The following is a 22,693-nucleotide window of genomic DNA, read 5'->3' as shown; positions in this document are numbered from 1 at the left end:
AAATTAATAAGAAGAAAAACATATGTATTAAGAAAATCAATTCTGAAACTATGTTAGAGATGAAAACTTTTCTTCTATATTATGCAAATCTAGTCTTTCAGGTAATGCTCCCTGTAAAGCAGATTTGAATAATTGCAAGGGAAAAATTGTTCCGGGGCCGGGTATCGATCCCGGGACCTCTGGTTGAACGTACCAGCGCTCTTACCAACTGAGCTACCCGGGAACTCCACCCGACACCGTAGCTCACCGGGTAGCTCAGTTGGTAAGAGCGCTGGTACGTTCAACCAGAGGTCCCGGGATCGATACCCGGCCCCGGAACAATTTTTCCCTTGCAATTATTCAAATCTGTTTTGCAGGGAGCATTACCTGAAAGACTAGATTTGCATAATATATACGTTACTGTGTACGTTAACAGAAAACCACAATTCCAAGTCACACAGAGATTGTTTGCACTCGATGTGGGTCTCTGGCGTTTCGTCAGCCCACGCGAGTTGTGTGGATATAAAGGGAAAAGTTGAGACAGTGTCGGGTGGAGTTCCCGGGTAGCTCAGTTGGTAAGAGCGCTGGTACGTTCAACCAGAGGTCCCGGGATCGATACGCGGCCCCGGAACAATTTTTCCCTTGTAATTTTCTTCTATAGTACCAAATATTCTTATTCATGTTCATTGATTTCACTTTCAGAATGATTTCCATTCAGAACTGGTTTAGAATCCAAAATATTTTGAAGATAACATGAATTTTCTTTCAAGAATTTCAATAATAAAATAATATTGATCATTTTAAGCCAGCACGAAGGAGATTTTTTAGATTAAGTTCTTCTTTTGGTGGTTTATTATGTCCTACTAAAAAACTGAATGACTGGGAAACGGTATTGTAGATACATAATACTGCTAAAGACCCTGATGTATAAAACAGTAGTGTAACATATGTTTGTAAAGCGAATTTTTTACCTTTAGACTTAGCACAGCACTACACATAATGAACTCTCCTGTCGTTTAAGGTCAACGAAATGAAATACAACTTTTACAGACGATAGAGAAGACATGGAAGATTATGACAATGCCATCAATGGCTATATGAAAATAATTGACATTAAAAGTGCGTCAAAATCAGTTGTGTATTCGGTTAAACGGAAGGCAATTTGAATCGCATCTCTGAACATCATTTTTTGACAACACTTATTAACTCATAGCACCGAAAAGGCAAGTCTGAGAGGTTTTTGACAAGAAAATAGATCTTTATTTTTACCTCCGCTATCATTCCTGACACGAAGTAAAATAACCTTTTTACACCCTGTACATTAAGTAATGAAAAATTGTTTGGTAACGGTACTCATAAATAGGGAGCGGATTTTTTATGTGCTAAAAATTTAAATATATTTATTTTTATATGCTAAAAAGTACCAAAATATTTGCTAAAAATGAAATATATATATATAGTCTATATATATATTTTTTTTTAATGTGACAAAAATATCTTACTTAGCTTGAAAAAAAAACTGTTACTAGATACTCACTAACCACACTTGAGTGCTAGTAGTTGGCCGAGAATTGCAGTGAACAACAAAGGTCATCTCAAAATTCTTCATCACAAATGTATGCCGATTATCTCTGAACAACGACTTATACTGTGAAAACTATCTTTCCACATCACAGGACCTCAGAAATGCATATTTAAAGAGAGGAATGTCACAAACACATACACCGTCAATTTCACCTACAGGCACATCCTCCAATACTTCAGCAACTTTACACATTTTTTATATCCACTGTTTTTCCCAAACACATTCTGGAATTTGTTCCTTAGTAATTGTGCTTCTGAACCTGGTAGCGAGTCTAGTTTAATTTCCACGGCATGCACCTCCCTGTTTCAGACAACAGGGTTTATGGGTGTTTCGAGATTTTATGGTGTCACACAAAAAGCTTAAATTTTTGCTAATACGAAAGCCAAATCGCTTTTTAAATAACCATCTTTCAGTATATCTTGAAGGATTGATTGACGAAGCCCGATAACAGGGAATCAAAACAAGATATATTGCCTTACTTGATAGACATGAGCGAGAGGCGCGAGATTTGTTTAAATTAAACAATGTTCATACGCGAGCTCTTATCTGTTGTGTTTCACAAACAAAGCGTGGAATGAAATCATCTTCAGCAACAATAAACGTTCCTAATTATGTGTTGCAAGATCTCTCCTCCTTGTCCATGTTAATTTATTCTCTAATAATAACACTGATATGCTACCTAGCAGTTCTCAGAACTTGTGACGATACTACTATGAAAATGGATCACGGATACAACACACAGCGCTTAGAAACACGAAGCAACAAAGAATTCTTAAAAAAAAAGGATAACGTACTTCTGAATGCTATAATTGATTTAGTTTTAAAACATCTAAAAGATCTTGTAAAAAATTGTTTAAGTAAAAAAACTCCAAGATTTATGTATTTATGATAGATTTCCTGAATATATATATTTACATAATTTTTTTGTGAAAATATGTGTTTTTATGTGAAATAAAATTCGGGTATTAAACTTGAAACTTCATGTTCGGAATTTTTAACTTAGTTGATTGTGTTTTATCACACGCAAAAAGAATATTTAATTACATAGGAATCCGCTTCTTACTCATAAATTACTTTTCAAATAATTTTGAAGAAAACGTTTTCTTTTCGGGATCTTACCTTAATAACAGCAATATCATTTTTCCAGGAGTCGTACTCATCGTAGCTTTCGTGGACAATAATTTGAGATACGTAATGTCTTGTACCTCCACCGCTAAGATAAATTGATCCTGCATAAAGTGTTATAGATGATGTAGAAGACCTGAAACGTATATTACAAATTGTAGAGTCATTTGTTAAAAAATACATTTTGCACGTAAGTACAGTCGTTGTTATTCAATGCGTCTAGTGATTAGTATATTAGCACAATCTAGTATATACAGTCGCGAAGCTCAATACGTAGTAAATATGCAAACATTAGGTAGTTGTTCACCACTAGGATCGCTAATATCGCCTCATTACAGGCAATGCAAAATAGGACCGTCACAGTCTATTGTTTCTAGCACCCTCAAAACTCGAGCTTCGTGACTGTATATAGTAGACTGTGATATCAGCACAGTCTACTATATACAGTCACGAAACTTGGGGTGATTTTTTGCCAACCAGTTGCATTTCTCGCGATAGTTGCTAGCCGCTTGGAGCGGTGTGAGTGCTAGGAACAATAGACTGTGTCACTGCCATCGTGATCTAATACAGGCCGTAAGGCAGGCCATGTGACTCGCTTAACCTGATCACGAAGGGCGGCGTTTCAACCATATAAATTAATTGGAATGCATAAAGAGTAACATATATTACTCTAAAATGTAGTGCAATTGTATTAATAAAATTTAAAACAATGATTAGGGGACACTTCAGACATAATTTCTTGCGAGTTAATGTGTAATATTATTGTTGGTGTGAAAATTACGTTGTTCGTGTGTGTGTGTGTGATACCTGCCTTTGTTTCGATTAAATATTGCGAAATTCTTGTACATTCATTTATGAATGATTCAATAATTTTCAGTTGCACCGCATGAATATTTAGATGTTGAAATTATAGGTTATGTTTACTGTACTAGTTGCCCCCTTCTGTCTAATTTTAGTGATCTCCAATGCCCTGCCACTACATATGTATGTTATAGGTTATGTTTACTATATTTAAGTTATATTCCTATATTCGCAATTATACATTACAATTTTATTAAACATAATGTCATATATGACACCCGTCACATTCTATTTATCTGTATTTTAATACTACAATTGAGTACTCTATTTATCTACTACCTAAGAGACGAAGTAACACAATCGTACGTACACTAATTTCATAGGAGTGGTATAATACAATAATTTGAATAATAATATGGGACAAGGAGACGTTTGTAGTACTATAAATTGTAAGAAAAATAGGTTAGAGCTATCCTTCTTCCGAAAGATCCAGGAAGTTGAGTTTATAGAATATAATATATATATATATATATATACATATTTTATGAAAATAATATATAAACCTTATGTATTTCATATTTCAATAGTGGAAGGAAAGTGCTAACTTTTTCAAAAGAACACGATATCTAAAGTACAATACAATTTATCGTCTACTAGGGAAAGAGTCTGTGATGAGGTGATAGTAGCGATCCTGGTGGTGAGCAACTATCAATGGATGGATATTTCAACTGTATACGTTTGCATATTTAGTAAGTATTAAGCTTCGTGACTGTATATAGTAGACTGTGATATTAGTATAAGGTGCGGCAAAGAAATCGGACTGTTTTAGAAGGCCGTTAACTGAGCAACATGAGGGGCTATGGATATCGATCTACCGTCGTTTGTCAGCATTTTCGATGCCATTGTGTGTAGTCACGGAAATATGGAGCTCGGAGCATCTTACTTTCGTTATCGAGACATTTTTCAAGAATGGTAATTCAGCCGTGAAAACCCAGCATTTTAATGTTGGCCACCACGGAGCCCTTCCTGTTCGCAATACCATATTGAGATGGGTACAAAACTTTCGATTATCAGCATCAACTTGCAAGAAGAAACCACCAGGACACGTTCGAAGTGTACGAATGCCAGATAAAATTGAGCGAGTAAGAGTGGCTGTTACGAAGAGTCCACATCGATCAGCTAGACGGCGGGATACAGAGGTAAGCGTTCACTACATAGTATCGCACTCATCGGACGAATCGCACGGATCGGAAAAAGACAATCTTTGCTGTAATTGTTATGTAACCGCGTTCACTACATCGTATCGCACGCATCGGCTCTCGGCAAATCCGTCCACGTTTCTCGGATGAGCAACTTTTCCGATGCGTGCGATCATGGCCTTCTTTAATAAATCAATTTTAATTGGTCAACTGATACTATTATGGTGTGTCACGTTCAGTGTCGCGCCAAAATGGCAGTCGGAAAACTTATTTCGCTTGTAGAAAATTGCAAAGAATTATATAATTTGAAGCGTTTCCATTATAGTAATTACGGTAAGTCGTTTCTTACATATATATTGTAACTTTAAAATTCAAAACAATAATGTAGTTTTATTCTTAACAATAACTCTTCACTTTCCACAATTTAATTCCACTCCCGTCAACAATGGGATTTGCTCTCCACACAGCAACACAGTATTCGTTATTGCACTCCACAGACGACAATGACAATTTACTTGGATTATTGAGAACAACAATGAACTGTCAATTTTTACTAATGTTCACAAAGCACTATTTACAAATCAGAACTGTCAGTTCTCAGTTCACAGTTCTTCTAGCTCAGTCACTCTAGTTCGCAGTATCTCATACCACAGACCTTCAGAGACAGTCCACTGTACTCGAACTCAGGTCCTTCAACTGCGGTCCACTGCACTCGAACTCAGGGCTTCAAATGCTCACACAGCTGCGGACACACTCAAGTCGGACTCCGGTCTCGAAGCTGGCTTCACTGCTACACAAGACTGGCTGGCTTGCTGTTCACTAACTACAACACTGCAACAACTACTGACTGACTGACTCAAGTTCACTCGCGTGCGTAATTTATACCCACAGCGACGTAGACGAGAAAGTTCGAGTTCTGGATATTTCCAAGCGTCACTCGAACAATCCGGACCCCTCTCCTTTCTGCCGCGGTCGCTCTTTCCCCTTTCTCCTCACAGCACATGCCCCAGGAAGCAGATGCGCGCGCAACCTGCCCGTCACGGCCGACCTTGCACTTCCTTCTGCTGGTCGTGAGATCGAATCTCACGCGGCTGTCACATTATTATGTAACCAATATCTCTTTCGTTTCTTCCTCTTCAATTAAGACGCATGAAGGAATTACAAAATTCTTATTCGCTAACAGACGTAATTAATAGACCTAACCTCAACTCCTCTGTTTTCAGCAATGTCGTCTTGGAGTCCACTTAAAGAAAGAAGATTCTTCAACTCTCTCTTATTACTATTTAAAATCATCCACACCTCCACACCCTCTTACCTAGCATCTCGTTTTGTTTACCTTTCACTACCTCGAACCCGGAACATGTACCTTCTCTCTATTTCTCTGCACAGAACATCCTTCTACTCATCATCTTTCAGCATATCTATTCCACGCCTCTGGAATTCTCTCCCTGACCACGTCAGATACTGTCGGATAATATCAAATTCAAATTTATATTAAAAAATCACATTCTAGTTCGTGGAATTGTTTGTTGAACACATGTCAGGTTGCGCAACTTCACCTTAACCCATGACATATAGTAAATATTGTAGCTATGCTGTTGTAAAATTGAAAATTAATATGTAATGTATTTATTATTATTATTAGTATTATTATTATTGCTACTATTATTATTATTATTATTGTCAGTTATCAATATCATCATTGCTATCTCTGTTTTCTTTCTTTTCGTTGTATTAGCTCGATGAGAGCACTATAATGTACTTTTGACTCTGTTGACCCTCTATAGGGCTTTAACTTAATTTGTATCATTTTCATCAGTGTTTGTATTTCTTTTTTGTATCTGGTAGGATGTAAGAGAAGGCCTTATGGCCTTAATCCTGTCAGATTAAATAAAATTATTATTATTATTATTATTATTATTATTATTATTGCTACTATTATTATTATTATTATTATTATTATTATTATTATTATTATTATTATTATTATTGTCAGTTATCAATATCATCATTGCTATCTCTGTTTTCTTTCTTTTCGTTGTATTAGCTCGATGAGAGCACTATAATGTACTTTTGACTCTGTTGACCCTCTATAGGGCTTTAACTTAATTTGTATCATTTTCATCAGTGTTTGTATTTCTTTTTTGTATTTATATGTGCTATCTGGTAGGATGTAAGAGAAGGCCTTATGCCCTTAATCCTGTCAGATTAAATAAAATTATTATTATTATTATTATTATTATTATTATTATTATTATTATTATTATTATTATTATTAAGACGCATGAAGGAATTACAAAATTCTTATTCGCTAACAGACGTAATTAATAGACCTAACCTCAACTCCTCTGCTTTCAGCAATGTCAATATCGTAAGACGTCATGTTTTAAACAGCTGATAGGTAATCCGATGAGGCGATGAGATGAAGCCGTTACAGTGAACGCACTGCACTTAAAATATCCGTTGTGTGCGATTCGTACAAGCAGTGCGATACGATGTAGTGAACGCTTACCTTAGCACTGCGACTTTCAGACCGTTCTGTGCGCCGAATATTGCATTCAGGTCTTAAGTTTCACCCATATAAACCTAAGATTGTTCAGGAATTGAATGAGGGAGACTATGTCCAGCGCAGGACATTCGCCGAGAGAATGGTGGAAATTTTGGCTGATGAAGTTATGTACATGAGTGACGAGACACATTTCCATTTAAATGGTTATGTTAATAAGCAGAACTTTAGATATTGGGCCCCCGAAAATCCTAAAAAACTACACGAGCGTCCGTTTCACTGTGCAGAAGTTACAGTACCCGTATTTTTTTTAAGAGAACTGGAACTCTGTGACAGTGAATAGCAACGTCGAAATGCTAAGGACACTTCTTCTACCAGAACTGCGTAGGTGTCTACGTGGGATCGATAGACAAATTGTATGGTTTGAGCAAGATGATGCCACGGCTCATACGGCAGAAAATTCAATGACAGTTCTGCGCCGCATGTTTCCAGGGTACATCATTTCTCGGCGTGGCGACGGTAGGTAGGAACGATCATGATTTTAAAATAAAATGTAGGAAACAGAAAACGGATGTAGGTAAATTCTCATTTTTAAATAGAACATAAATGATTAGAATGACCTACCTGCAGCGGTCTTTGAGGACTGGCCTTCCTTAAGGAGATTCAAGAATAACTTAAAAAGTTGTGTATAAAGTGCAAATTAAAATTAAGGTGACATTTAGCATTTAATTTTTAAGTGACATGTATTTATTTAGCCTGACGAGTTACTTCATTGGTTTGAATTGTAAATTATTTAAAAATAGAGTGTAAGAGGGCCTTAGACTAGAAATGTTTAGCTTAAATGTAGTTCTGTTTATAAGTATGCATAAGGGTGTAATTATTTGACTTATTTGAACTGTTGTATCAGTGAAGCGAGGTGAGTCAGTGAAGTTATGGTTTTACAGTGCAGTGAATAGTTCCGATCAGTGATAATTTATAGCGTGAATGAAATGTGTTCTATAGTGTCAGTGAAATGTGTGCTAAAGTGTCAGTGAAATGCGTCATATTACCACTACAGTGAGTGAGATGAGAGTAAAGTGAAACTTATGTAGGGCCTATACATAATTATGTAGGTTGTATTGTAAAATTAGGTATTTTGTTTATGTTTTATTATTAATTATAATTATTGTGTTAAATTGTATTGTGTATTGTATAATAATTGTATTGTGTATTGTAAATTTTATTGTGTGTTTTTTGTCATTTTATTGTGTATTGTTTATATTGTGTATACCACTGCCACCGGGTGCTTGCCCACTTGCAGTGTAAATAAATACATACATACATACATACATTCCCTGGCCTCCCCGCTCGCGTGACCTTACCATCTGCTATTACTTTCTGTGGGGTTACCTGAAGTCCAAAGTGTACGTAAACAGGCCCCAAACAACTGATGACTTAAAGATTGTCATTGCCCAGGAAATCGCCAACATTGATGGAAATACTTAAAGAGTGCATAGAGAGAGACGGACATAATTTTCAAGACAGTCTAAATGTATGTCAACCAAATGAGATACATTGCCAGCTTTTTTGGCAGTAATAGATTTGTTCTAAGCTATTTGCATTTGAAAATCGTCCGAATCCTCTGCCGCACCTCGTACATTCCTTGAAAGCAAGTATGACACGAAACAGGAATCGTAAGGAAATCACATACGTACATGACAGAAAAATTACAAGGTCAAGGTGTATGTTTCAGGGATCAGGTTTTAGTAGTTTGGTCTCGATCTTCCTACTGACATATACAATGAATTATTATAAACCTGAGTGTTAAGTTGGGAATTCTATTTACCTAAAGTCGTGAAAAGAAAGCCCCGAGTACAGTGGTTGCACATGAATACATATTAATGAAGTAATGACACACACACATTCAAGTTACTGCATGGAACTAATGCGATGTATCCTAAAGACTTGAAACTACTTGAAAGTGAAGCATATTATGGAAAAGTTTCAATAAATAAAGAGAAAGTTGAAGATGTCAGCAAAGTTATGCAGTATGTACTTTCTGAATATCTTCAATTTTAAGAAGAAATTCTCCAGTGGCCGATAGAAGAAAAAAGCAATGAAGATGACTGAAAACTTCAGAGGAAGTGTTTAATGAAGAAACGCAAAAGCTTTTATGCTTTTAAATTGCTTTATTTCAGAAATAAGAGATATTGCCTTAGCAAAATAATGTTCGTAACAGTTAAATTCTTAAGTATTTGTTAGTCAGTAATGGTTAAAACACATTTAAGAACATAAAAATTCATTTAATTGTTTATGCTCGACCATGACGAAATGTAGTAATTATATACCTGGTAGCAGCCCCTTAATGGACCTCATTAAAGTACACCTATTCTTTAAAGTTCAGGTGTTCCACCAATCAGAAAATACCATTGAAGCAATATGAAAGCGCAAGTATCGATTATTCTCAGATATGCAATCGGAAGACAACAATAAATCAATAAATCACCTATTTTTTAAATAAAGTGAGTTCTGTTACTATAATAATTAGCGTTAATTGTAAGTAATATTCAAGTAATTCAATTTGTCATCTCTTTTTTCAATATCTAATTCAATTTAAAAGTTATATCAAGATTAATGTTTATTTTACTCTCTAGATTATATTAAGGTCAATGTCGACATTTCTTTCTCGGAAAAAATCAATACTTTCTCGTCTGCGCATATCTCACAATTTACGAGATATTGCACGAGGTCAGTTCCGCTCCTCAGTCAGATAAGAATAACATGAATACTTATGAATAATTTCAAGTTAGAAATATGGCCGAGCATAAAAAGTCGTATGAAACTTGCCTATAATGATAATTAAGACGCTCATACGAAAATTATGAAACTCGCTTGCGCTCGTTTCATAAACGTACTCGCGTCTTAATTACTACCATTATAGGCTCGTTGCAGAATGTACTATTTACTTACTTTTTATTATTAAAAGGGCACAAGTCCATCATAAATATTTTTTTACAGTTAAGTTTCAGTGACGTTATCACTAGTTTATGCATGGAAATGTAACTTTACACCTGTGTCGTCGAATAAAAAATATCTGATTACTAGGTTCGAAACTTCGGATCCAATAGAGCAGTTCAGTGGGAAATCCGCATAACGGCGTATTGAGTATAGTGGTAAAGCGTACAGTGGGTGGGGGTGCTGTAGAATGAATGCCAACAAATACGCAAAGGAAAACACTCTGGATTTGAAGGCTCTGACGAATAATTTGGTTTTCATACAAATGTATTTTCAAACTGTGCTTGAAACTATTACACGGTTAGAAAAGTCAGAGCAAGAAATGCCGGAAGCCCTCAAATTAGTTGAGGAAATGACACAGAGAATTAATGAGACACCAAGTACACCGGTTACTGAACGTGAGAAACAGAAGTGGAAATCAATTTTATGTAAAAATAACGGATATGGAACATTGTGTAACATAAACAGCAAATTAGTGGACATAGAGTCACCCGAGAATAAAGGACTGTCTCTTAGAAACTGCAATGATGTTAGATTTTTTTCGTTTTGCTCCTATATAATCATGCGACGTAGAGCGCACGTTTTCACAGTACAAACTGTGTTTGGTAGACAACTGAAAAAGATTTACGTTTGAGACCACCTGAAAATGTATCTTGTAGTACATTGCAATTCGGTACTGTAACTGCACTTCCTAAAGACGACCAATAGGATAAATGAAGAAATTAAAATTGCTACATGCTTATTTCCACCATTAACACTGTGTATAATTAAACACAAATGCTTATAAAAGACGGGAAAATAAATGCGTTTCACATTATTTTGACATGTCATTGTGTAATGTATATTCCCCCATACTGCCGTACTCTATTCTAAATAGCAACGTTGTTACCTCAACACATCTCTACCTTTCAGTACCTGCAGCGAGTCAACAACCTATAGTACATGCACAGTAAACTTATTGTATCGGGTCCAAAGTCTCGAAGCCTACTGATTACCATTATCAAAATAAATAGCTTCTTTGCTTCTCCTGCAAAACTGAAAAAAAGTGAATATAATATGACCATTGAAAAATAATCGGTTCAACTATTGTCAGCTATGGTGTGACAGTGAATGCTGAATTCCTCCGTACATAAACAAATCATAAGATAATAAATAAATTTAATTACAGTACGTGTATGATTTGCTGATTTGTAACATACCCATACACACAATGTGCTGCTGTGAGGGCCCAATTCTCGTTCAAAATGGAGGCTCCACAGCTGTGACTTGTTGGTCTCTGAAGGGAGAGCTGTAACATTAAAATGAAAATGTACGTGAAATTTAATAAAAGAAAAGTAGGACTTCTAAGTACAATTTAAATAAAAGTAAAAAACCAATTTTCATTATTTTTCTCCTATTTACAGAGTTTTGAATATTTAAATTGCACTTTTTAAAATATATAGATATATTTATTAATGTGAAAATGACTATAGAAGTAAATTATATAATTTATTAAAATTATTTAAATGTTAATATTGCAATATATATATATATATATATATATATATATATATAAAATACATTTCGGCCCTGATTTTTCAACTTTTTTCATTTAGAAGTGTTTGTAGGTTTTTTTTGTCTCCACCTATTACCGTCTATAACTATGTCGAAAGAATGTAAATAAGTTATTATTATTGTTATTATTGTTATTGTTATTATTATTATTATTATTATTATTATTATTATCATTACTAATGTCTCCCAGTATTGAATTCATTCTATGCCCTTTGCTTTTTATAATATACTGTTTTCAAATTATTCCCATAATATTGATGAATTTATAATGTTATCTATGATCACTATTAAGATGGAATATTAAATTGGACATTTAATTGCAATTTTCAGTGTACAAAGTAATTATCATTATTTACAGACGAGTCCTTGCGGCTTCGCCCTTATCTCGTTTACAGGTAAAATACTTCGAACATCGAAATTATCTCTAATGGTACATTCGGCAGGTTCGCCCTTCTGTTATGGAACGCCTCATATTTGAGTGATTAGTAAACGTTTACATGTTCATAACGAAAATATTTCTTAAGCTATAACTTCATGTCTTGTATGTGAACCACAATTTACCTGGCTCGGGAATTCTCCTGGATTAGCATCCACGCCGTTGATGATGCGGTTGTCTCTGACGATAGGGATTCTCTTAATGATTTTCCCTGTGTAAAGAAATATTGTGTTATGAGTCACTTTTCTTTAAAAAGTGAAATGAAAGATACAGAGAATGAATGAGTTTTGTTCTGTTTAGCAAATTGTTCAGCAGAGCAATCTGAAGTCTGTCTTCAGCATATTCTTTCGTTGTATGTCCAAATCTAAAATCTGTTGTAGGACTTATGGCCGGTTTTTCGAAGTATTTTTAGAAAAATTAACGACTGTTAAACTCTAAACAGTTTGTTAATTAATAAAATTGTATGTTTTCAACACCAGTTTGGTTTAACAGATTGTTAACAGTTTGTTAATTTTAAATGTAGGATTTCGGACAGTTAACTCGTTTAACAGTTAGTTAAATATGGCCGATGTCTCCACAACTGTTCGAATAGAAGTTGCGAAATTAATATTTTGTGTCTCTCTGTAGGGAATGTTTAGCATATGACTGGTAATATAACATTTAAAAAATACTTTGGACTGTTTAAATACATCAGTGTTATTTTATTTCTTTCGTATTTCGTATCCATAATAGCAATGAGAAAATATAACCTTACTTTGTAATTATTATTCAGCACGTCACCTACAACTTTCATTTGTCAACCAGCGAATAGGGATTATAAAGAATGGACACTTCGCGTCGGTACCTTTGATGTAGCCGGACTGATTTCAATGACCTTCAAGCCAGCTAAAGCGTGAGATTCTGCTTTCTCCCTAAAGTTTGCGCTGACATCACACCAGCTAGCAGTCCACACAGCGGAAATATAACACATATAATTAATACATCTAGGTACATTATGTACTCAAATAAAATAAATTGGATCCATAAAATAATAAATCCGTCATTAACTGTAATGTCTAGACTCTAGAGTTCCTTTGTAATGAGAGTTGAGACGTTGACCCCTACAACAATTAAAATATGTAATGATTTAATAGCGCTGAAAATGGAAAAACAAAATTCTTACGAGAAGTAAAACCATATACCTATATTATATTATATACAAATATTAAACGAATTCGATACTTAATTTTATAATGTATTATATTATTTTATAATATAATTTATGATATCTGAAATATAAAATATTATTATTACAACTAGTTTGTCACTGAGAAATAAGGAAAAGCTGTTAACTTGAATTTATTTGAAGCATGATGTAAGATGTTCAGCAAAGCGTTACTGGATTATGCAATAAGGTAGGCGATGTTTGGATCCTGTGTCTCAACTCTATTCTCAATTATTATCTTAGCGTGTGCTCGATTACACTAACCTCTAGCGCTTGAAAGTGGAACTATACGCTGGCGCACAGAGAAACAAAACACAGGAAAATTCGCTCAGCGTCCATTCTTTATAATCCCTATTCGCTGTGTCAACTGTTTGCTTATGGAGCGTGGCCTACTATAACAGGTTGTCATTTTATGCAAGTTTCATGACTCACTTTATAATATAGAATTTAGAGATTAATTTTAGCCTATCAAAATTGTCTTACATGTGCAGAATCAATACCAACTGCTGTTGAGTAGTTAAAATAGTGCTAACAGACGTTATAGTTAAGTGTTGGTTATCTTAAACAAAATTATGTTGAACAAATGGAAAATAGATTAACAAATCGTTAAAAATGAACATACTGTTAATTTAACATTCGTTAAGCGAAATTAAACATTACTTGGACAAACTGGCCACAGGACTGTTCACATTATTACAGCGTTTTAATCGTAGGATTAAACTACATGGAATCCTACACTACTCTACGTATAACTCATTTTTTAAAAAAAGCGGAGAACGCTCGTTCTTTCTCTGTAGTATTTAAATGTGATTTGGTTATTGTTGAACCAAAAGACAGAAATTAATAAAAAGAGACATAAAATAGGGCAATTGTAATGAGACGTAAAGAAAATATTTGGGATCAGAGGCTAAAGTTCGTCAAATCTGGTCAAACTACAAAGATATACATTAGGAACAGATAACAAAATTCACTGTAACGAATTCTGAGTGTGTATGGTATGAAGCTGGGTTTAGTATCTGGAATCTCTGACAGATGATTCTGTGTAGGCTAATATTTGAAACGAATATGGTAGGGTCAGAATAATTGAATATTAACTGACGACATTTATTACTGATTTTTTTAACAATTTGAATGCCATGAGGCAAAGGATTGGCAACATAATCACAATAATCAATACTGACGTATGTAATTCTGAAATATTCTCTAATTGACAGTAAAGTGCGAGTCATTTGTTGATGCCTATGTTGGCAGAATTTTAATTTAAGTTATGTCTAATTCAGCGTTTCTCAAACTATGGTCCGCAGATCACCTATGGTCCTCGAGTTCTGCCCTTGTGGTCCTTAAAAAACCAGCAGAAAAAATAAAATTCAAACGAATTGCGCATCAAACTATAGGTGAAAATCTCAGAGTTTGGAAATGACATATGGCAATCGCCTTTCGCTTTTTCTTCCAGTACTAATATTTTATGAAATTTCTTACCCTACTCGTCTACCCACTTCCCACTCTACTCTCAGCAACAAAAGAGGGATTTAAAGCACTGTGAACGTGGCGTTTCCCTGCATATCTGGCGCCGAGCCTCTAACCCAGCCAGGGACTACCAGAATTCATAACAGAGGACTGACGTACCGAAACTTTTCATGTATTTATAATTTAATAGTTTTGCCAACATTGAAGTGGGGACGTAAAGTACGTCGTACGCCAATAATAGAACGTGCCAAATTCTATCTTTACTTGTTGAAAATCGGTTACGTTTCTGCATTAATTTTTTAATTTGCTTTTCCAGATGGCGATATAAGAAATTTTAGACTCCGCCTATTTGAAAATCCGACAGGTTTACTTTTTACACTTGCGTGTTTCGTCTCTAAGTGCCGTTTCAGTTTTGCGGGTTTCATACACTCGTTTGAAAGCACTTCGTAACAAACAACGAACCGAGGTTTTGGTTCACTCTCATTGCCACACCAAGTAAATCCAAGTTCTAAATAATTCTTGTCATATTTACGAAAGTATATTTTCTTTGAATAGCTACCATTAGATATTTCTTTAATGGCACTATAATTAACATATTTCTTCACACACAGCTTCTGAACTATTAGCACTGCCTAAATGAAGCGTATCATCATGTTCCTTTCTTTTCAAAGATCCGGGTCGAAGCCAGTTTTCTATTATTTACTAGTGGCTTGTGCAGCAAATGCTGCTGCAAACTAAGTTCGTTAGACGTTCAAATAAAAATTTTTCAGATTTATTTTCAATGAAGAATACTTGACATTTTGATAGTTATTTTCTTCCATAATAATGAAACATACTCCCTCTGAATGGGTTTCTAGGCCACATACTTTTTTTGAACCTATCCACCTTCACTTTTTGAGTTTCAATGCGGAAACGCAAGTATCAATGTCAGGACGATAGCAATAGCTGTTTCAGGTCATTGTGAATTGTACGCGAAAGTTAAAAAAAAATATCAGGTTTGCTAAGTTTTCGAACAATAGCATTTTGCTGCATGTAGAACTTGAAATGTAGAGCGTAAAATCATTTTATCCTACTAAGAGATCATGCTGAAATGATCTGGAGACTACAAAATTTTCTAGGCCTCTTATTTTATTAGTAAGTAATACCTTTTGGTCTTTCCTTAGGAACTGCTTTTTTTGCGCTCTCTAGAGCCAATACTGAAGACAATGACACATATCAATATCTACATTACACCGCCATTAAGTATATGAAAAAGACCCAACCTCACTTGATTAAGAACTATAGAAATATTTGGTTTTTAAAAACAATATTATTATCTTACGTAAGTTTTGTACTTATATATAGCCGCCACTCAGTAAATTATAGAAATGAAGATCTAAATCAAGATATTCTCTATATTTACTTACATAACCTCAAAATGTTTCATTTTCATGTCATCAATATAGCATTAATAATTATGTATAATTAATGAAAAATAGACGCATCATGACATTAACCATAATAATATGTAATTTCTAAAATGGTAATAATGTCATCAAACCACCTCAAGTTTCGTAGATTTGAATATCCAATACACAGCTGTACTCACAAAATTATACACTGCAGAATCAGTTTTTAATAACAAATTGAATTGAGCTCTAAATATGTCGGCAATCCTGCAGGTCATGGCCTTCGTGTGATAGCCTATTGTTTATTTTAGTGTGTGTTTTGTTCTGAAATTCAATCAAGTCGACTGTGATTCAATAAAATTAGTTCTCAAAACTGACAACAGATGGATTTTGGAAAATAGGAAAATTATGTAAAAAAAATTGAAATTTCACTGAAAACTACTATTTTTTTCGAAAAACGTTGAATGCCAGGCATGAAAATGAGGGGTCACTCATTAAAATCCGTTCAGCCGTTTTCCCGTAATTTCCATTACCAGTTCAAATTATATATATATATATAGATAATGGGCACTATTTAACAGAGACATGGACAACTAGTGGCGTGTACCACATAAGAAGGATTTCAAACAACTAACTGCTAACAGGCAAGCGATGAATCAACAATCCACAGAATTCGTTGTAAGTTACTTGTGATTGGTTACAAAAATATAATTAGAAAGGTATTGTAATTAATTAATTCTATTTTAAAACATAAGTATACCGGTATTAAAATATGCTACAAAAGTGATAAATTTGCTTTCGAAGGAAACTAGAGTAAGGTGGTTCGCGGAAATGTTCTGACTTAAAAAAGTGGTCCCCACTTCAAAAAAGTTTGAGAAACGCTGGTCTAATTAATACAGTTGATAGACACTGAATACAGATTTTCAAATAATGGGTTAACCTAACTTCTTGTTTATTAATATTTCTCTGGTGTGTGTACTGTATGGAGCCAGAAACAAAATCTGGCTACCTGAATTTTGTTTCTGGGTCTCTACAACACACTGTGATCCAACACAAAATGCAGTGAACATGAAGAAGAATTAAACGTTCAGCATTTGGTTAATGGAGTATTTTATATCAATGCTGAACATTGGTATTTTATGTCATCATCATCATCATCATCATCATCCTTCACGAATTAGGCCTCTGTAGACCTGTTTCGGCCCCATCTAGCAGTCTTCTTAAAGGTCTTCCTGGTCGACGATGTCCTCTAGGTTTATATTGCCTCATAATTTTTGGGATTCTTGAATTTTCCATTCTTCTTACATAATCTAGCCAATTGAATTTGTATCTGCTGATTTTTTCTTCTACTGACTCTACTTCTAATTGTACTAAAATTTTTCATTCCTTTTTCGGTCTAAAAGAGTATATCCTGCTGTCCTCCTGAAAAATTTCATTTCCGTTGCTTTGATTCTGTTCACGTCTTTTTTCTTTAATGTCCAAATCTCGCTTCCGTATAAAAGGGAGGGTAATGCTAGTGTATCATATATTTTTATTCTTGTAGATTTTTGTACTAATTTAGCTTTTGATGTATTGTTTATTATTCCTAGAATTTGTGTAAATTTGGTAATTTTCTTGTTCACATCTTTTTCATTTTGATAAGATATTTCACAACCCAGATAATTGAAATTTTGCACTTGTTCGAGGCATTGGTTATTGTGTATTATCTTACTTCTGACTGGGTCTTGTCCTTTTATATCTTGTGATATTATTATTGCAAATTATGTCTTTTAACTTTTAGGCTACTTAGATATGTGAGAAAAGTTAAGGTAGCGATAGTTAATTGGGCCTATAATTAGTACACCAGGTGTACATTGCACACAAACTTTCAATTAATGATGTACCCTAAATTCTTATTTATTAAGTATTTCGGATGTACAAATATGTCTTTCACAACATATTATGATCCAAGACGAAATACTATTGATATGAATGGAATAAGATTGTTAGTACTTGACTAATGGCGTATTTTATTTCATTGATGAACACTGAAGTTTTGTTTGTATTTTGAAAATAAAAAGTGAATTTTCATTAGGTTACTGAATAAGGCACAAAGGAGTACCATGGTTAACAGATAAAGTTTTATCTGAAAGTTTAACACGTTCAAACAGATGATTACTAAAATCAGGTGATAGCTTTGTCAACAGTAGCGATAGCCTATAGTTGGATTAATTATTTATTGAGAACTAATTCCATTTCTGAGCCGGGTTTACCACCACCAACATCAAATGTTCCGATAAGAGCTGTCCATACTCTGCTCTAATCTTCAATTAGAAGCCAAATTAATTAAAACTACTCACGCTACTTCAATATTCTGTTACCGCTATCAGTACTACTACTACTACTACTACTACTACTACTACTGCTACTACTACTACTACTACTACTACTATACTACCACTACCACCACTACCACTACCACCACTACCACTACCACCACTACCACTACCACCACTACCACCACCACCACCACCACTACCACTACCACTACCAACACCACCACTACCACTACCACCACTACCAATACCACTACCAACACCACCACCACCACCAACACTACCACTACCACCACCACCACTACCACCACCACTACCACCACCACTACCACTACCACCACCACCACTACCACTACCACCACTACCACTACCACCACTACCACCACCACTACCACTACCACCACCACTACCACCACTACCACTACCACCACTACCACCACCACTACCACTACCACTACCACCACCACCACTACCACTACCACCACTACCACTACCACTACCAACACCACCACTACCACCACCAACACTACCACTACTACCACTACCATTACCACCATCACTACCACTACCACCACTACCACTACCACTACCAACACCACCACTACCACCACCAACACTACCACTACCACCACCACTACTACCACTACCACTACCACCATCACTACCACTACCACCATCACCACCACTACCACTACCACCACCACTACCACTACCACCACTACCACTACCACCACCACCACTACCACTACCACCACTACCACCACCACTACCACTACCACCACCACTACCACTACCACTACTACCACTACCACTACCACCATCACTACCACTACCACCATCACCACCACTACCACTACCACCACCACTACCACTACCACCACTACCACCACCACTACCACTACCACCACTACCACCACCACTACCACTACCACCACTACCACCACCACTACCACTACCACTACCACCACCACTACCACTACCACCACCACTACCACTACCACCACCACTACCACTACCACCACTACCACTACTACCACTACCACCACCACTACCACTACCACTACTACCACTACCACTACCACCATCACTACCACTACCACCATCACCACCACTACCACTACTACCACCACCACCACTACCACTACCACTATCACCACCACCACCACCACTACCACTACCACTACCACTACCACCATCACTACCACTACCACCATCACCACCACTACCACCATCACCACCACTACCACTACTACCACCACCACCACTACCACTACCACTATCACCACCACCACCACTACCACTACCACTACTACCACTACCACTACCACCATCACTACCACTACCAACATCACCACCACTACCACTACCACCACCACTACCACTACCACTACTACCACCACCACCACTACCACTACCACTATCACCACCACCACCACTACCACTACCACTACCACTACTACCACTACCACTACCACCATCACTACCACTACCACCATCACCACCACTACCACTACCACCACCACTACCACTACCACTACTACCACCACCACCACCACCACTACCACTACCACTACCACCACCACCGCCACCACTATCACTACCACTACCACTACTATCTCTACCACCACCACCGCCACCACCACCACCACTACTACTACCACCACCACCACCACCACTACCAACACTACCATTACCGCTACCACCACCACTACCACTACCACTACCACCCTTACATCTGTTGAGTCGATAAGACGTTAATAAAACTTTCTTAATGATTGCTGATTTCTTAAATGTGAAAGCTGCCTATTAAGAACGGATTGAGCTGAAATTAATGTATTAAGGTACGATCACACGTCGCTACTTTTGCAGCGCTGCAGTACAAAGAACTGCGCAACTCTTGTACTGCGACGTGTGAACAACGGTGCAACCCGAAAAGTAGCGGCTGCCGAACCTGCTGCCCGCTACTTTTTCATGCTGCGCGCAGCTTAGAAGTAGCGACCTGTGAACAGGGTTCTCAGGGTTGCAGCCGCAGCATTTTTGATATCGGTTTTGTTGAAACTTTTGCTGCGGTTGCGACCAGTGTTGCCACCCAAATGTGCCAATGATACTTTTATTGTTTGGATATATTTTAATGTTATATGTGATGAAAATAAATTATTTGTAACAGTTACTAAATGTACAACACAGAGTATATTTGCTGACGATATAATTAATTTTTTAATTTTCCATAGCGTAGTTTCGTACAAGACGGTCGCCAACATTGATTACGTGAATATGCTGTTGGTTATCATTTAAATATGTAGGCGTTTTTAATAGCTTTATAGAAAAAAAATAAGCCAAATTAGGACAGAAAAGCAAATAATAGTTAAGTAAGGTATCGCATGAGATTTATAATAATGCGAACATAACCACAAAATGTATATTGGGAAGTCAACACGGAGATGGAAACCTGCAGCATGACTGCGGCTGCAAAAGTAGCGTCTTGTGTGTGAACATACTCGCAACCTGCAGTTGCAACTTTTGGAGCGCTCGGGTTGCGCAGCACGAAAGTAGCGTGCTACTTTTGTCTTACATGTGAACACGAGGCAAAAGTTGCGCAGCAAAAGTAGCGACGTGTGACTGCACCTTTATTTGGAACAATACGGCTACACCCAAATTTGTAAACGGAGAGAAGACATCAGACTTAATCAGAAAAGGGAATGTATCCCAAAATCTCCCATAAATCTCATTACTGTCACCTTACCTTGAGTTCCAGCAGCCACTAAGATGGCAAGAAGTACCAGGCTTCGTATCATTGTAGCGTTCTTATTTTCACCTCTTAACTAACTGATTTCATTCTATTCTCCACGAGCCTTTTATACGTTAAGCACTCCATAATTATAGTTCTGGTAATCCCGTTCATAGTTTATCTCTCAATTGTCAAGATATATCGTGGGTCGTACTGAAGTAGCGCGATAACAATTTTCAGGAAGCAGGTCAACGGAATCAGTGCGTTTGCTCTAATAATGCTATCAAAGTTCTTTTTTGCAGCATTCGTAAAATTTTGTGTTATATTATTATTGTAAAACTTTGATGACAAATATGAAGATTATGAAAAAGACAGTGTCGTCACGTGTAATAAACTATCAAGGGTTAGATGTCGGGCTATTCCGGCTTTACACCTACTACTTTCTTACTTAATGTCTAATTTTTAACTATATTTTCCTTATTTACTGTGAATTTGGATTAATTTTACTTACTTTTCTTCTATAATTCTTAAAAAATGTGTATTTGAAAAATGAAAAAAATTCCTACGGAATGGTGATGGCAATAGTAAAACCACTCTTGAAGTAAGATATTAGACCTGAGTGTACAAAGTGTACAGAAATAAGCCGACTTTCTACAGGTAATAAAATATATACCAAATTTGCTTTAGGAGTCTATTCCATTGTAATCACAATAATTATAAAATAAAGTGGTCTGAGAACAAGAGGAAGTTTTGGAGATGTCTTCACGTACATATCATCAATAGATAAAAGACGTGAATACAGTACCTTCGGAATAAGACTATAAGTACATAGGAAAACCATGCAACATATACCCTTATTCCGGGGGTATTCAATTGAGGGGGTCAGCGCAACAGTGGTCTAACTCTCCTCAATGCGAAAAATTAAATATTGAGCCTTCTGTTGATTTTGACGTGAACTATCTTCGTACGAAGTGGAATAGACCAATCCACCGTCATATAGCTTATTAGGAAGCATGTAATTTTCCCCCTAAAATATCATTTATGTATATATATATATATATATATATATATATATATGCATGCTTTTTCTACATTTACAAAATGTGGCTTAGACCACATTGTGTTTGTAGATGATGAAAAGCATTCGGCAGACTTAACAGGAAAGCAGTATAGGATACTTTACAAAATGTGACATTCCAAATGATCTAATGCAAGTAATAAAGAGTGTGTATAGGTTACATTGCTGACTGTGTCAAAATGATTTAAGAAATAGTGACAATGAACCAAGGAGTTCATTAAGCATGTGGGCCTATACTTTAGATGCTTACATATTATGGAATAAACATAAAACAAGCAAAATGTAACAATTTTCTGTCATACAGGTTTAGTGGAAGGACAGGCCGAATAATGGT

General features: G+C 36.0%; 1 protein-coding gene across 3 annotated transcripts in view; it reads right to left on the bottom strand.

Annotated features, from left to right (window-relative positions):
• LOC138700351 (trypsin-1-like) overlaps window positions 1-21,433 on the bottom strand; it is a 151,590-nt gene extending 130,157 nt beyond the window's left edge. Inside the window, exons 1-4 of one of the 3 annotated variants that reach the window (XM_069826921.1) lie at window positions 21,297-21,433; window positions 12,305-12,390; window positions 11,389-11,477; window positions 2,684-2,825 (exon numbers count right to left, since the gene is read on the bottom strand). In XM_069826921.1, coding sequence (XP_069683022.1) covers window positions 2,684-2,825; window positions 11,389-11,477; window positions 12,305-12,390; window positions 21,297-21,348 — 369 coding nt within the window. In that variant the 5' untranslated portion in view covers window positions 21,349-21,433. The remainder of the gene's footprint in view (window positions 1-2,683; window positions 2,826-11,388; window positions 11,478-12,304; window positions 12,391-21,296) is intronic. The other 2 variants (XM_069826916.1, XM_069826919.1) reach the window with 2 other exon arrangements.
• Between the last annotated feature and the right edge of the window lie 1,260 nt (window positions 21,434-22,693).

This window comes from Periplaneta americana, chromosome 5, assembly GCF_040183065.1.
Source record: "Periplaneta americana isolate PAMFEO1 chromosome 5, P.americana_PAMFEO1_priV1, whole genome shotgun sequence".
Classification (NCBI taxonomy): domain Eukaryota; kingdom Metazoa; phylum Arthropoda; class Insecta; order Blattodea; family Blattidae; genus Periplaneta; species Periplaneta americana.
Note: the sequence above shows the minus strand (reverse complement) of the source record. Positions and strands in the feature narration are given on the sequence as shown.